Genomic DNA, 15804 nt, shown 5'->3' with positions numbered 1-15804 from the left:
AAGTTGGTTAATATGAAAATTTGAGTAAAATTTTGAAGTGAATTAACTCACCAATATGTGTTTTTTCATGATCCACCAAATGACACTATTTATAGGCAATGTGGCAATTAGGATGTGGTCTTATATGGACACTAAACATGAAACTACAAAGCACGTGGATAATATGAAGATTGACACATGAATTTTAAGACATTAAGTATGGAACATCTATTTATATAATATTTATAATACCTTTTAAATTATTATATATTTATTTAAGAATCTCCAAATGGAAAAGAAGTTAACATTATCCTAAAAAACGGCAAAATTAAAAAAAAAAAAAAAAAAGAAATATATTTCATTGGCCCGAATAAGGCCCATTTCCATGACCCTACCCGATCCGCTTATCGATTTCGAAGGAGCGTGAAATCAAAATTCGAAACTACTAACGGCTCTTTCCTTCTCGTTTCACAAATACACCCAACACACCCAAATTCAATCGTTTACTCTCTCTCAATTCACTTTCTTCTAACGGCTCTCTACTTCTTCCAGAATTCAATTCCCATCTGAATTCACCTTCTTCTCAAAATTTCAAGCTTCCATAACCCTAATTTCAATGGATTCATCTTCAAAAGTCAATCCGGGGCGAAAAGTGAGGGCGGTCGTTAAGATCAAAAGCTTACCTGATCAGGAACTAGATGGAGGATCTACGACGTCGTGGATATCTGTGAAGAAGCCTGATGGAGAAGCGTCCGACTCTGTAACCATTTCTTTTGGAGATCAACCACTGAGGTAATTCTTTCTATGCATCTTTGCTGGCGATCCTCGTAAAATAGATTAAATTTATGCTATCTTCACTTTACGGTTTGTGAATTATGGATTAGTTAGTTATATATATATATATATATATATATATAGTTTTTATGGATTCTGTCTTTGACGATAGTCGGAATCGATTGTGGAAGTATGGAGAAGTAGAAAAAATCTAATTGAGAATAGGGAATTATTCGAATTGTGGTTTCTTGGAAATTGATGTTATTTTTCATGATTATTTTAAGTAAATGAAATCAACCTTTATTTACTAACTAATTCTTATTATATAACTAAATCAACCTAGTATATAAAGGTGATTTATAAATTTAGAGAGGAAGAGTGTCATAAAACAGAAAAGTGAGAGCAATTTTTCTTCAAGATTGGAGCCTCCTTCCCGTGGATGTAGGAATCATTGGGCCGAACCATATTAAACCTTTGTGTTCTTCTCCTTCTTCTTATTTCAACCTTCTCTAAAATCGCATGCAAATTTCTTCCTTTCTCTGTGAATATCGCCATTAGAGAGATATTTCATTTTTCTTAAAACATCACCGATTGAAAGTGATTGAGAGTAAGAAGGTGTACTTAATTTATCTCTTATCTGCAATGTGGCCGCTTGAGGTTCACAGATTACAGCACTTTTCCTCACTCTCTTTTGGATTATTTTCATTATTTGGAAGCCCAACAATTATTCTTTAGTTTCGTCCTCATTCTTAACAATTTGATTGGTCGGTGGAGTTCTAGCTGCCAATATCAATGTTTTGGCATACTTAGCAATAAAAAATCCCTCTTTTAAAAGGAAAAAAAAAAAAAACTAAGGCCTCGTTTGGTAATTATTTCGTTTTCTAGTTTTGGTTTTTTAAAATTAAGTCTATTTCCCCTCATTTTCTTACAATGGATTGCATCTTTCTTAAGCATAATAGTAGAATTCTTAACCAAATTCTAAAAATAAAAAAAAAGTTTTTAAAAGCTACTTTTTTTAGTTTTCAAATTTTAGCTTGGTTTAAAAATAGTTGATAGAAAGTAGATAATAAAGTAAGAAATTTAGGGGTGTAAGAGGTGTTTGTAGGCTTAATTTTCAAAAACCAAAAAATAAAAAAACTAAATAGTTACCAAATGGGGGCCTAAAGGATTTAATTCCAACTGTTGAATGCAAAGTTACTTGATCCTTCCTGCATCTAATTTTGTTGAACTAAAAGTATGTCACTTGGTGATGAAAACGATTCTTTCATTTTGCAGTCGTAAGGAGACTTATGAAGTAGATTATTGCTATGAGCAAAATGAAGACACTGAAAGCATATTTGCAAGAGAGGTGAAATCTTTGCTTCCTGGAGTCTTCGATGGTCATCATGCAACAGTTATTGCATATGGTGCAAGAGGCACTGGGAAAACTTCTATAATTCAGGTGCAATTTTGATAATGTTTCTCTATTTTCTCTAATTCTTTGGCTTGCATTATGATGTAGGCTACTACTATTTAGTAATTTAAGTTTGTTAATTAAGGTGTGTTTAGTTTAACTTTTCAAGTGTTTAAATTTGAAAATAAGCCATTTTAGAAAAAGTTGAATTATTTGACAATCACTCAAAATAGTTTTTGAAACACTTTTAAAGTGTATTTTAAACAATTTTTATCAAAAGAGTTGAAATAAAAATGACTTTTTTGAAAAACATTTTTGTCTCTAGTCAATCCAAACTTTGTTGGGAAGGTAGTTAGTTGGCTTACTAAAACTAGCAGACAGTTTTATTGGCATCTAAGTTGTATAAATACCAACTCCTTCAATTGGATGAAGGTTAGACATTTTTAATTAAAACTAGAACTCTTTGGCTTATGCCACTTTATTTATTTATTTGATTTCTTTCCTCTATTAGATTTTGTTATCTTCATCTTTTAAATTAATCAGATCATCCATTTTGCAGGGTACTATTGAGAAACCAGGTTTGGCATCATTATCCATTAATGAATTACTTTCAATGGCCAAAGAAAAAGGGAAATCAATTTTCATATCGTACTATGAAGTTTATATGGACTATGTCTATGATTTATTGGATCCAAAACGACCAACAGTTTTGGTGTTGGATAATGGTCAGGGGAAAATACAACTTAAGGGACTTTCGCGGGTAAGTTACTCTGCTTTTGCTTTTATGTCCAAAATTTTGAAGCTTATTCATTTTGCCATAAGTATTTTTTGTCTTGTTTGTTCAAATTTTCTAATTGACCATGTCTTAATTGTTGTTCAGATTCCAGTGAAATCTCTATCAGACTTCTATGGACTATATTTTGTTGGTTCTAGTTCACATAAACAAGGGCAAAAGAATACAAATGAACCCCCTCCCAGAAGGCACAGGGGCTTGATAGTGCATATGTCATCTACCAATGAGTCTGCTTCAGATACTCGTTTTGTTTCCAAGATGAATTTTGTTGACATGGCTGGTAATTAAATTTATGATACCTGTCAAATAATTATAGGAAAAAGTACTTCAATTACATTTTATACTTGTTTACTTTCTCATCTTGTTGCTCCTACATTAGGTTATGAAGATGCGAGAAGGAGAAGTACCGATGGCATGAGCCTTGTCGAAAATAGTAAAATTAACAAGTCCATATATGCCTTGCTTAATGTTGCTTCTGCCTTGAATTCAAATGATAATCATGTGCCATATCGAGAAAGTAAGCTTACACGCATCCTACAAGATTCCTTGGGAGGAGCGCAAAGCAGGATTTTGATGATTAGTTGCTTGGTATGGGGTTTAGGGCCCGTTTGGATTGACTTTCTAAGTGTTCATAAACATTTATTTTTTGCACTTAGGAACACTTATTTAAACACTTAGAAAGTTAATCCAAACATGCCCTTAGTTTGGCTTTAGTTCTTCATGACCGTCCTTTTTAATGCATTCTTCATGACAGTCTTTGCTTCCGCAATTACTTTTTCTATTACAGAATTCATCATTTTGCCAAGACTCCATCTACATGGCTAACTTAGCGGCTAGATCTTGCCAAGTAACTAAGCGGGTTGCTTCAAGTGTCATTAGGAAAATGAAGAGTTCAACTAATTCCGTGGTGCATTCATCACTTAAAAGCCAGATACCTAAGAGTGTTTCTACAACCACAAAGAACCGGACTATCTCCGGAACTTCTTTTTCTGAAAAGAAGGCTAGTGTTAGTACAACCTCCTCTACAACGAAAGGAAGGTATAAAATGAAGAGTAATATATACAAATTAAAGTTTAATCATACACTTACCTGACTGGATATTTCATATGGATATATGAATGTTTACTAATTTGTATATCTTCTTTTTATCCCCATTTTGAAGGAAGTTGTTTGATGATGCAACAAGTTATTTGGGAAAACTGGACAAGGTATCTATCTTCTTTTGTTGCTAAGATATTATACTATCATATCGTAACTTATCATCTCTTTTGAAGAGTGATTTTACGGTTGATATTATGTTATTGGATACAATATGTATTGAGGAAACTTGAAGTAGATTTCATAGGGTAAATTTTGAAACCTTAATTAATATGGTGGTTCGAGAACCGAACCTCTCAAAGATAAATCACTATATTGAGCAAAATTTGTCTAATAACTACACTGATTTGGTATGCTTATGCGTAGGATCCAATTTAGTTTATAACTCATGGTTGAAAATAGAGGGTTTAGCCCTAAGGGCATTTTAGTAATTTATCCTTGCCCTAGGGTTTCCTACTAGTTTATTTATATGAGTAGCCTCTCCCGTATTCAGCATTATCAAATTAATAAAAAGTGTTATATATTGTGGTTTTTTCTTCCTGTTCTAGAGTTTTCCACGTACAAGTGTGTGCTACTTTCTTCCTTTCTTCTTTTACTTTCATCATGGTATTAGAGTGTGAAGATGAAACCCTAGCCACCATTGAGAAAAACCAATCAGGAGAGTCACTATCGCCATTAGCCGACAACAATTGTGAGTGGGTTTGAAATTGGGGAGTCGTCGTCCAGCAGCTTCAACCAGCAATCTGTCCCGATGGTGAGTGAGTTTGAAGTTGGGGAGCCATTGCCGCACTATCTCGGACAGCAACCTGTCAGCCTACTACCACCGATTGTATGCACTCTGTTTCAGGGGCTCAGGGCACTACAGGTCCCACAAATCTATCTCCAACAGAGGTCCAGCAACAATTCACCCAACTTCAACAACAGATCGCAGCACTAGGGGCAGCCCTTGGGACTAGGAATGGCAACAGCGCCGGGCCGGGGTAGGGATGCACTCCCCATCCCCGTCCCCATGGGGATTTTTAATCCCCATCCCACCCCATTCCCCATTTTGGGGAGTTCAGGTGTTGAGGTCGGGGAATCCCCATTCGGGGATTCAAGTCCCTGTGGGGAAAATCCCTGCTTTTTATTTTATTATTTTTATTATTTAAAATTAATTAAATTTAATATTTATATTGAACTTGTAAATTTTATATAGAAAATTAGTACTATTGTTACATATAGTTGCTTAAATTAAACATTACATGTTTTTTTTTTAATTATAGATTAATAAAAGTTAAATTTATTATATTAGATTTTTTAAATTAAAAAAGAAAAAAAAAATTGAAACATATTGTTTCAATAATATATTATTATTATTATTATTATATAGATTAACAATTAAAAAAAATCAGGTCAGGGATGGGGATCGGGTTCGGGGTTGGTGACGGGGCGGGGATCCCCCCATCCCCGATCGAGGACTCGATTTAAATCCCCGGTTTGACCCCCATCCCCGGTCAAACCGGGGATTCCGGGGACCCGACCCCGCGAGGAATTTTGCCATCCTTACTTGGGACAACCACAAATATCCAGTCAATTCCGGTCCACCAGATCTCTCTTCCAACTTACTGATGTATTTAGAAAATCTGGTAACTTCTTTCCCTACTTTTACCCATAGCAAATTTATTGTCTGGATCAATGAGAAATTCTGCAGGTTTTATTATTGGAGAAAAATTGAATGGTCAGAACTATTTCTCGTGGTCTCAACTATTTCTCGTGGTCTCAAATCTATCAAGATGGCCCTTGAGGGACTTCATAAATTCGGGTATTTAACGGGTGAGATACCGAAACCTAGGCCTAGTGATCCTCAAGAATGTATCTGGAAGGGAGAGGACTCGTTACTCCGATCTGTGTTGGTGAATAGCATGGAACCCCAGATAGGCAAACCCCGTTGTATGCTGCGACTGCTTGGGATAATCTGGGATGCAGTTCAGAAGTTATATTCCAAGAGACAAAATGCCTTTCGACTTTACTCTACGTAAACAAGTCCATGAATATAAACAGGGAACGATGGATGTGACATCGTACTTCAACAAGCTGGCTTTACTCTCTGGTAGGAGATGGACCTGTGTTGTGAGGTTGTTTGGGATTGTCCTTTTGGTGGAGTACAGTACTCAAAAATTGAGGAAACAGATGGGGTTTATGATTTTCTTGTAGGCTTGAATCCTAAATTCGATACGGTATGTAGTCGGATATTAGGACAGTGACCAATACCCTCTCTCATGGAAGTCTGTTCTGAGGTTCGTATTGAGAAAGACAGATCCAATACCATGAATAATCTTTTGATCTCTCGAACAGATTCCGCTGTGTTTAATGTTAAATCATCCGGACCCGATAGTGACAAACAAAACAGTAAGCCTCCTCCAGTGTGTGAACACTGCAAGAAGCCTTGGCATACCAAAGATCAGTGTTGGAAGTTGCATGGTAGACCACCAAATGGTAGACGACGTCAGTCACATGATAAGTCAAGTTCTGGACGAACTCTTGTTAGTGAGTCAACAAATGGTGGTTCTCAGCTCCAAACTCAGGTGAATAATCAGAATGATCCTGGTGCGGTTGGTGTCGGTGCCATTGCCCAGTCAGGTACGATTCAATCTTTTTGTCTTATTATTGTAAATGGTAACAAGCCGTGGATTCTAGATTCGGGAGCTACGGATCACTTAACCAACTCATCTGACCAATTTATTTTGTATTGTCCAAGTGTTGGTAATGAAATAATCAGGATTGCAGATAGGTCCTTTGCTCCTGTTGTAGGGAAGGGGCATCTCTCCCCGTTCGAGGGTTTAACTTTACAGGACGTGCTACATGTTCCAAAAATTTCTTAATAACTTATTGTCATTAGTAAGATTACGAGTTAAGAAGCACAGACACATATACGGATACATGATACGGATACGATACGCTACAACGTTACATTAATTTCTAAAAAACTAAGATACGGATACGTTAAAGATACGTTATATATATATAATGTCTAATTAATTGTTATAATACTTATTTTAAGTTAGATTAAAGTAGATTCAAGAAGAGAGTGAAAACTTGAAAAACAATCCAGTAACGTCGAGTGATTGTTGAGCGACTAGAGTAGACGGCAGGAAAAAAATAGAAGATGAAGATTGAAGAATGAAGTTGAGGATGAAGGGAGTGTGAATCATGATTTTGTTTTGGATTGCTCAATTTAAGTGGACTTTTATGTTTGGAAGTGATTTTAAAATGGTTGAAATCACTTTTGTTATTTTCAAAATCACCGTGAAACATGTTAAATCATTCAAAACTAATTTTGACGATATGAAAATTGCATTTAAAAGTGTAAAATTGAAAACTAAATTAGTTTTGAGTAATTAAAAGTATGTTTTCGAGTGATTTTAAAAACGAAAAAAGTGATTTTTGATGATTTTAAAATCACTCCTAAACATGCACTAAAATAAAATGGGTTGTGGGTTAGGCTTTTTAAGTGGTTGGGCTTAAATTTGAAAAAAAAAATAAAAATTGACCCACGTATCCCTGAAAGCAGATACGCGTATCTGAAAATTAAAAATAATAATAATAATAAAAAATCAGATACTGAAATCACGTATCAGACACGTATCTACCACGTATCTGGACATATCCGTATTTGATACCAATTCTCTGCACAATTAGAAGTATCTGTGCTTCCTAGATTATGAGAGATCTGGGTTGTCAAGTCGCTTTCTCACCTAATACTGTTTTATTTCAGGACCTGAGCTTGGGGACGACGATTGGCATTGCCCAACATGATTAAGGACTAGTTTGATTTCTTCTTGTTATTCTACTTCTGAAAAAGACTACATGATAAGGCCTTGGGCATCCCAGTTAATATATGAAATATTTATTTCCTCATTTGTTTTATAATGTTAATGTCCCTTCTTTGACTTGTGATGTGTGTTTGGGCTAAACAACATCGTGTCTCGTTTTATTCTCAGCCTTACAAGCCGTCCAAACCTTTCACTCTTATCCATAGTGATGTTTGGGGTCCTTCACCTATCACCACCTCTACTGGCAAACGATGGTTCGTGACCTTGATGATCACACTCGGCTTACCTGGGTCTTCCTCCTTACTGTCAGAGGTATCATCGGTGTTCCAACAGTTTAATACCACTATGAAAACCTAGTTCAACACGATAATTGTCATCCTTCGGAGTGATATCGGGCATGAGTTCTTCAACAATCCTTTTCAGGAATGTTTAGCATCTAAGGGAATTATTGTTCATCAAAGTTCTTGTACATACACCCCTCAACAAAATGGGAAAATGGGGTGGCTGAACGGAGAAATCGTCACCTTGTTGAAGTTGCTCGTTCCCTCATGTTGTTTACCTCCCTCCCGTCCTAACTACAGCCCATCTGATTAATCGCATTCCTTCTCGTGTCCTAAAATTTCACTCCTCTCGAGTGTTTCAAAGAGTCGTACCAAACCACCTGCCATATTCCTGATGTCCCTTTCCGGGTGTATGGCTGTGTTGTCTTTTCGGGTGTATGGCTGTGTTGTCTTTGTCTTTGTCCATACGGGTGTATGACTAATTGGTATACATCACCAATTTCATTGGATTTACCACCTGAATCTGAGACTGTCCTCCCTACCAAACAAGTTCCATAGATAACATACTGTAGGAAGAATCTCAAGAAGGAAATAGAGTCACTTGTTGCTTCTCCGGCTCTGGTCCATAAGTCAGACCCAACATCAGTTCTAGGTACTTGTATCCCTACCGCTAATGATATTGATGCTGTTCTGAGAATGGTATGTGTAATGTGGGTGAGAATGAAGAAATCTTTGACAGTACCTACAATTGTACCAAGGACACCTTGTGTGATGGAGTTGCAATTGAAAATAATAGTTTTGAGGAAACAACTCCAAAAAGTGATACTATTTACAAGGAAGGATGAATGTGTGAAAGATTCCTCAGACAATGAAACTCTTAAGCGGAATACTGAATGTGATGGAGGGTCAGATGAGATAAAAACTCATGATGCTTCTCTCGGTCTTCCTATCACCTTGAGGAAAGGTACTAGATCTTGCATGAAGTACCTTATGCATAGTTACTTGTCTTATAGTGGTAATTTGTCCCCCGAGTTCAAGGCTCTGACTACAAGCCTGGATGCAGTAACGATACCAAGTAGTATACATGTGGTAATGGAGATTCCTGAACGGAATGCTGCGGTTATGGAGGAAATGGGAGCCCTTAAGAAAAACAACACTTGGGATCGAGTCTCGCTTCTTAAAGGACACAAGATAGTTGGATGCAAGTGGGTGTTCACCATAAAGTACAAGTCTAATGGAACAATTGATAGGTACAAGACTAGGTTGGTTGCCACAGGCTTTACTTAGACCTTCAGAATAGACTACTCAAAGACTTTCTCTCTAGCGACAAAGCTAAATACCGTCCGGGTTCTTTTGTCAGTTGCTGCGAACAAAGACTGGCCTCTCCATCAACTTGATATGAAATATGCTTTTCTTAATGGTGAGTTAGAAGAAGAAGTTTACATGAGTCCTCCCTCGAGTTTTGAGAGTTAGTTTAATCATCGAGTCTATAGACTAAGGAAGTCCCTATTCCGAGAGCTTGGTTCAATAGATTCATTACCTTCGTGATGTCCCAAGGGTATGATCAAGAGCACTCAGATCACACTCGTTCACAAAAAGGTCAGTATCAGGAAAGATTGCGGTTCTTATTGTTTATGTGGATGATATTGTCCGGTCTGGTGATGATGCCACAGAAATTATCAAGCTCAAAGAGAAAATGACTGAGGAGTTCGAAATTAAAGACCTTGGGAAATTGAGGTATTTTCTCATAATGGAAGTAGTTCGGTCAAAAGAGGGGATTTCAATTTCTCAACGTACTTACTTAGAGAGACAGATATCATTGGATGTAAACCCGTTGATACTTCTGTGGAATTCAACGCTAAACTTAGTGATTTTGGATAACAGAGTTTCAGTCAATAAAGAAAGATAAAGATATCAATATCTTGTTGGGAAATTAATTTACCTATCCCATACTAGACCTGACATATCCTACGTAGTCAGTGTAGTTAGTCAATTTATGCAAGCACTTTATGAAGAGCATATGAAGGCTGTGGAATGCATCCTGAGATATTTGAAGTAAGAGTTTGATGTTTAGGAAATCTGACAAACGGTGCATTGAAGCGTACATCGATTCTGACTGGGCAGGTTCTGTTGTTGACAGAAAATCAATGTCTGGGTACTGCACTTTTAGTAATCAGCGTCGAAGCAGAGTACAGGGCCATGAGTCTAGGAATATGTGAAGAAATATGGTTGAAGAAAGTCCTATCGGATCTCTATCAAGATAGTGATCTCCCGATGAAACTCTATTGTGACAATAAAGCAGCGATAAGCATCGCGAATAACCCTGTTCAGTATGACAGAACAAAACACATGGAAATTGATAGACACTTCGCACTTCATCAAAGAAAGACTGGACAGTGGCAGCATCTGAATTCCACACATTCCTTCCAGTCAACAAGTTGCAGATGTCCTCACAAAAGGGTTATTCAGACAAAACTTTGATTTTTGTGTTAGCAAGTTGGGTCTTATTGTCATTTATGCCCCAACTTGAGGGGGAGTGTTGAAAATAGTAGGAGGGTTTAGCCCTAAGGGCATTTTACTAGTCTATTTATATTAGTAGCCTCTCCTGTATTCAGCATTATCAAATTCCTAAAAAGTGTTCCGTATCATAGTTTTTTTTCACTGTCCTAGGATTTTCCATGTAAACAAGTGTGTGTACTTTTTTCCTTTCTTCTTTTACTTTCATCACTCACCAATCGAGGAACACAAGTTTTCACTCACTAGACTTACAAACTCTACGTTAATGACTATTAAACTGTTTAAAGAAGTTAAGGACTATATAAATAGGGCGTGTTTAGATTGACTTTCGAAGTGTTTAAATAAGTATTTCAAAGTGCAAAAAGAGTGATTATAAACACTTAGAAAGTCAATCCAAACGGGCCCATAGAAGGTTGCACCTGTTTTTAGCTTGGCTTGCCTCCCAGGCTACTAGCATTTTTATGCCAAGTAAAGCGCTCACACTTGTGTTTTGGTCACTGTCTGAATGCTTGTTATTACAATACATTATTAAACTAAAACAACCGTTGGAAACAGAATCAACCGAAGTTGTTCAAATTCTTTTGGTTTCTTTATATAAGTTCAAGAATTTGAAGTTGTTCTATTCAGCCAGCCAGTTGAGGTCATAGTTTTCTTTTTTGCATTCTTTCTTTAATTTATTCACTAACCAAATTTGATAAGTTTGTTTGTGCATCCAGAAAGATGTTTAGTTTTTAATTTTAATTCTTTGCAAAGGCTGGTTGGGACTTTTCTTTTAGTTTGGTGCCAAAATACTTGCATGAAGAGATAAGTATTTGATGATGGATGTACTCAAATTGAGATATTCTATAAGCTATTTGGTGGAATCATAGAAAGTTTGTTTAACATATGTCTATCTTTTTTTAACTTTCCTTCCATGCCCCCTCCTGATTGTTTTAGAGACGTGTACCTTATTTTGAACTCTTTCTAGGAAACTAAATTGTCAAGTGCATCTTCTTCTAGACATGTACTTATGAAGAATGGAGGACCTATTTCTGTTGTAGACCAGGTAGGTAACTGTGACTGAGTTATATGTCTAACCATATTTTTTGTTCTTGTATAACATCTTCCCTCCAATCTAATGCACAAAGAATTTAATACTGTGACCCTGATAGGTGAATCCATTGCCATCTTCTATAAAGCCCAAAGAAGAATCTACCTCTACATTGGAAAAGGCAAGTATATATTTTCGAAGGCTTGATCATGCCAAGAACACGTAAATCTTATTGTTCCCCCCACTTACGACGATTTTGCATTTCTCAGGAATTGTCGGCGGCAGAAATTTCCAGTACAGTAGAAACTACCATTGTGTCAGAGGTAGTTTAGTAGACAATATCATTAAAATTACACAAAACTCTTGACATACATATCTTAAACATCTATTTCTTGTTTACCTCTAGGGTGTTTCTAATAGCAATCAGGAACCTGAAAAAATTGATGAGAACATGACTGTATTATCTGCCACGGGAGATGGTATGATAATTTTGTATCAAAGTGAATTGTATATTAGGTTGGGTGTACCCATATGATGTATGGAAATTATATATTTTTAACCGATTACAGGTCAAAACATCAACGAGGGAAACAATTACTCAATGATCAGTATTGATGACCTTCCTATGGAAAGCACACCTGACGTGACCAGTAGCACCAGTTTGCCTGTTGTTCAAAGTAGGTTGCAAATATCATCATCAACTTTGTTGGTTTTGTTGATAAAATACTTTAAAGTTAATATAAAATTCTTGTTTATGTTTTAAGGCTCATATTTGGACAAGGAAAACAATAGTTATGGGATCAATAAAGATTCATCTCCTCCAATTAGTGCACAGTTAAAAGCGTTATCAAACAGGTTGAGATTAATCAGTTCTTCTACACCAACGTGTTTAAAGATCCCTGATCTTGATGATCCATGTGGCTTCATCTCTACTGATGTTGTTATGGAACCAAAGACTCCAACCATGGAACGGAGTTTGCAAGTTTATGATGAACAAGATTTTGCAAGTCCAACTACTCCTTGGGAAACATTAAGCAAGCGCAGCGCGGGTTTGCAGGTTAGATTCGACAATGCTATGTAAATTTGTTGATCTCATGACCCTTTAATATAATTGACTCTTCTTTTCTTTTTGTTCTTCAGAAATTACTTATGGATGATCTTTTAAAGTTTATTATCTCAGCTAGCAAGTAAGTTGATTTTTTTGGTTATCTACTGTACTATGCACTTCCAATTAGAACTATGCATCTAACTCATACATTCCTTTGCTTAAACTTACAATATTAGGAAGACTGTGTAATAGGCTGCAAATATTTTGTGGTTTTGTTCAATTTCCTATTTGACAAACTCTTTTTCCTTTTTCTATTATTTGCTCTTCACAGGGAAGAATTGAAACAATTGAATGTAAGTATGTCTTACAATTGTCTTTTCGACTTCTGAAAATTATTGCCTTATACAAATTAAGAAAAAATCTTTCACTCCAGGGTATTGGAGAGAAGAGAGCAACCTCAATTATTAAACTTCGTGAAAAATCGTTTGAGTCTTTTAAGAGTGTAAGTACACCCAAATGAATTTCAAGATTTAATAGCTATCTCCTCTTATACTTTATCTTTGTTTTATATAAACAAAGTCATCATCAAACATATTTATAACATTACATCAACAATGCTACAATTCAACATTAATTCACAAACTCACATGAGATTTTCTTTTGTGCCTCATTCGAACAGCTCGATGATTTAATGAAAATCGGCCTATCAGCAAAACAGGTATTTTCTCCTCTCCTTTTTGTTCAATTGCAGTAGAAAAAAAAGTACTAAAAGAACTGACTATGGTTGTTATATTGGTGTGTACAGATTAAAGGATTGTTGAAAAAAGAAGTTGGTGAGCTATTGTTTAATTAGGAGCCAAAGGGAACTGAAGGATCCTTCTTTCTTATTACTGTACTGTACTCTGTAGATCATCATTTTTCCACATGAAATAAGAATGTCTAAATAACGAGTCTATATTTGGTGTGTATGTATAATTTGGTATATAATATACAGAGCTTAGATTAAAATACCATTCCAATACGTGTGATTTGAGTTTCATTTCATTTTTGGTGTATTGTACTTTTGAATATTAAATTTTAACTTTCGGTAAATCAAAAATCTTAAAATGAGCTGAAGTTAATTTTTATTGAAATTGATTACTACTATGCAATTAATAATAAAGTGTGAATTATGTTTCTAAAATTTATATAGGAAGGTTTAATGAAAACTAATTTATTTATAAAAGTTAAAAATAAACTAAAAATTATTTTAAATAGTAAATTTATAGAGGAACGTCTAATTGAAACTAATTTATCTTTTGAAATTACATAGACTCATTGAAAGCATAATGAAACTGACAAGTCCACTCCCAACCTACATCCTTCTCCAAATTAATTATACTCATTCCTTAATACTATTGGAATATTATGTCTATGTAATCGTAATTAGGGAATGAAAAGTAATATTGCGGAACTCATACCATTACATTTGATGATGTTTATCAAACTCTTGGGTGTTGTTTGGGGGTCTAACATGAAATGGTATGTCCCCACATCCTATATCATCCCAATGTTTGGAGGTCCATTATTCTATCTATTTTAATTGTTTGTGGGCCCATTTTTGGAACATGTTTCGTATCTCACCGTCATTTTACTTCCATGTATCGTATATCAACTGAGTGCTTGAATATACCCGATCGTTCATACTCGATCAGAACTCCCCAAACATCATAACTTCCCATATCCTATATCATCTCACAACCCCTTAATAAGTTATCAATTGTGAGCCCCAACATTTTCAACATTTTTTGTTATACTCAATCATGTAATCGTATTGTTTCCGAAATAGGTAGTATTAGATTACTTGATTACGTGGGACCCACATCGTATTCTTTTGTCCCATTTTACACCATGACTATTTTAATTAATTAATAGACATTAACGTAAAATATTAGAAGTAAATATTTAATTAAAAAGAACTTAGTAAAAAGTGCAAATTAATACAAAACTCAGATCTCAAGTATCAAATTGTAACATTTTAAAATCTAGAGAATAAATTAAAATGAAACTCAAATGAAGGATTAAATAAGTAATATTTCAAAATCTAAATGCCAAATAAATATTAGATTCAAAATCAAAGGATGAAAAATATATTTTCCTCTAAAATTTAAGAAAATTCTTCCCCAAACTGTTTTAACTTCAATTTAAAGATGTTAAGCCATCATTATGTTGAAGTAGCCCAACAGTTGATATATAAACTAGAGCATTTTCAAAAAATACAGAGGTATTAAGATTTTGGTTAAACCTCAACAACTAAAAAGTAATTATTCTATTATAGATGTATATACACACATATATACATATATATGTTTTTCTTTTTTCTTTTTTGAAAAAATATACATACATATATGTACATATGTATATACACATACACATATATATGTATTTCTTTTTTCTTTTTTGAGAATATATATATATATATATATATACACACAGAGAAAAATGGACTTAACTAACATTAGGGACCTATGAGGCAAAAGTAAAAGATTTTGGAACCTGCCGAGTAATCCGAGATGTGGTTTAATACAAAAGAGGATTTGTATTAATAAATCTTAATTATAGACTTTATAGTCTGATTTTTTATTTTTTATTTTTTTCATATTGTTATCTATAGGCATTTCTACAATAAATTTTATGAAAATTATTATTATTATTATTTAACTAGTTTTTGATAAAAATGAACTTTAAAAGACTAAGCTTAAGATTTATTAAAAAGATAAGAACGAAAATAAAAAAAATTAAAAGTATAGAACCTAAAATTAGACCAACTTCAAAATATAAAAACGAAAATGATATTTTAAGTTTTAACCTTGGTATATATATTTTGAAAATATTAATTTTTATGCATGTATTTTTTATGTGTTTATTTTCATATATGTATTTTAAAAATATTAATTTTGATCGTTACACTTTTAAAAAATGTTCTAATCCATTTATTTCATTTTTATAGAATCAAGATTGTCAATTTTTAAATTTAAAGACTAAACTAACCCAAAATTGAAACTAAAAATACTAAAATGAATATTTTAAAAGTATAGAA

At 34.5% G+C, this 15804-nt stretch overlaps 1 protein-coding gene across 2 annotated transcripts; it reads left to right on the top strand.

The window, feature by feature from the left end:
• The first annotated feature begins 376 nt into the window (after window positions 1-376).
• LOC120092665 (ATP binding microtubule motor family protein) lies at window positions 377-13852 on the top strand. Of its 2 annotated transcripts, none has more exons than XM_039050814.2 (18): window positions 377-771; window positions 2029-2194; window positions 2706-2906; window positions 3027-3219; window positions 3319-3527; window positions 3727-3977; window positions 4102-4147; window positions 11615-11692; window positions 11799-11858; window positions 11947-12000; window positions 12084-12156; window positions 12247-12354; window positions 12442-12734; window positions 12818-12864; window positions 13057-13078; window positions 13159-13227; window positions 13405-13443; window positions 13531-13852. In XM_039050814.2, the coding sequence occupies exons 1-18, from the start codon at window positions 596-598 to the stop codon at window positions 13576-13578; spliced, it is 2133 nt and encodes a 710-aa protein (XP_038906742.1). In that variant the 5' UTR covers window positions 377-595; the 3' UTR covers window positions 13579-13852. The 2 variants fall into 2 exon arrangements, with proteins under 2 accessions (XP_038906742.1, XP_090163914.1); XM_090307788.1 differs by having other exon boundaries at window positions 3694-3977.
• Window positions 13853-15804: the final 1952 nt, after the last annotated feature.

The sequence above is a fragment of the Benincasa hispida genome, chromosome 12 (genome assembly GCF_027475165.1).
Source record: "Benincasa hispida cultivar pf3 chromosome 12, pf3_genome.v1.1, whole genome shotgun sequence".
Taxonomy (NCBI): domain Eukaryota; kingdom Viridiplantae; phylum Streptophyta; class Magnoliopsida; order Cucurbitales; family Cucurbitaceae; genus Benincasa; species Benincasa hispida.
This window is presented reverse-complemented; position numbering and strand designations above follow the sequence as displayed.

What these genes read in the sequence shown, in the direction of transcription:
- LOC120092665 (XM_090307788.1), top strand. Translation starts at nt 596, where the DNA reads ATGGATTCATCTTCAAAAGTCAATCCGGGGCGAAAAGTGAGGGCGGTC. An exon ending in GAATTTTGTTGACATGGCTG is followed by an intron (nt 3,220 to 3,318) that starts GTAATTAAATTT and finishes CTCCTACATTAG; the next exon opens with GTTATGAAGATGCGAGAAGG. An exon ending in AGCGCAGCGCGGGTTTGCAG is followed by an intron (nt 12,735 to 12,817) that starts GTTAGATTCGAC and finishes TTTGTTCTTCAG; the next exon opens with AAATTACTTATGGATGATCT.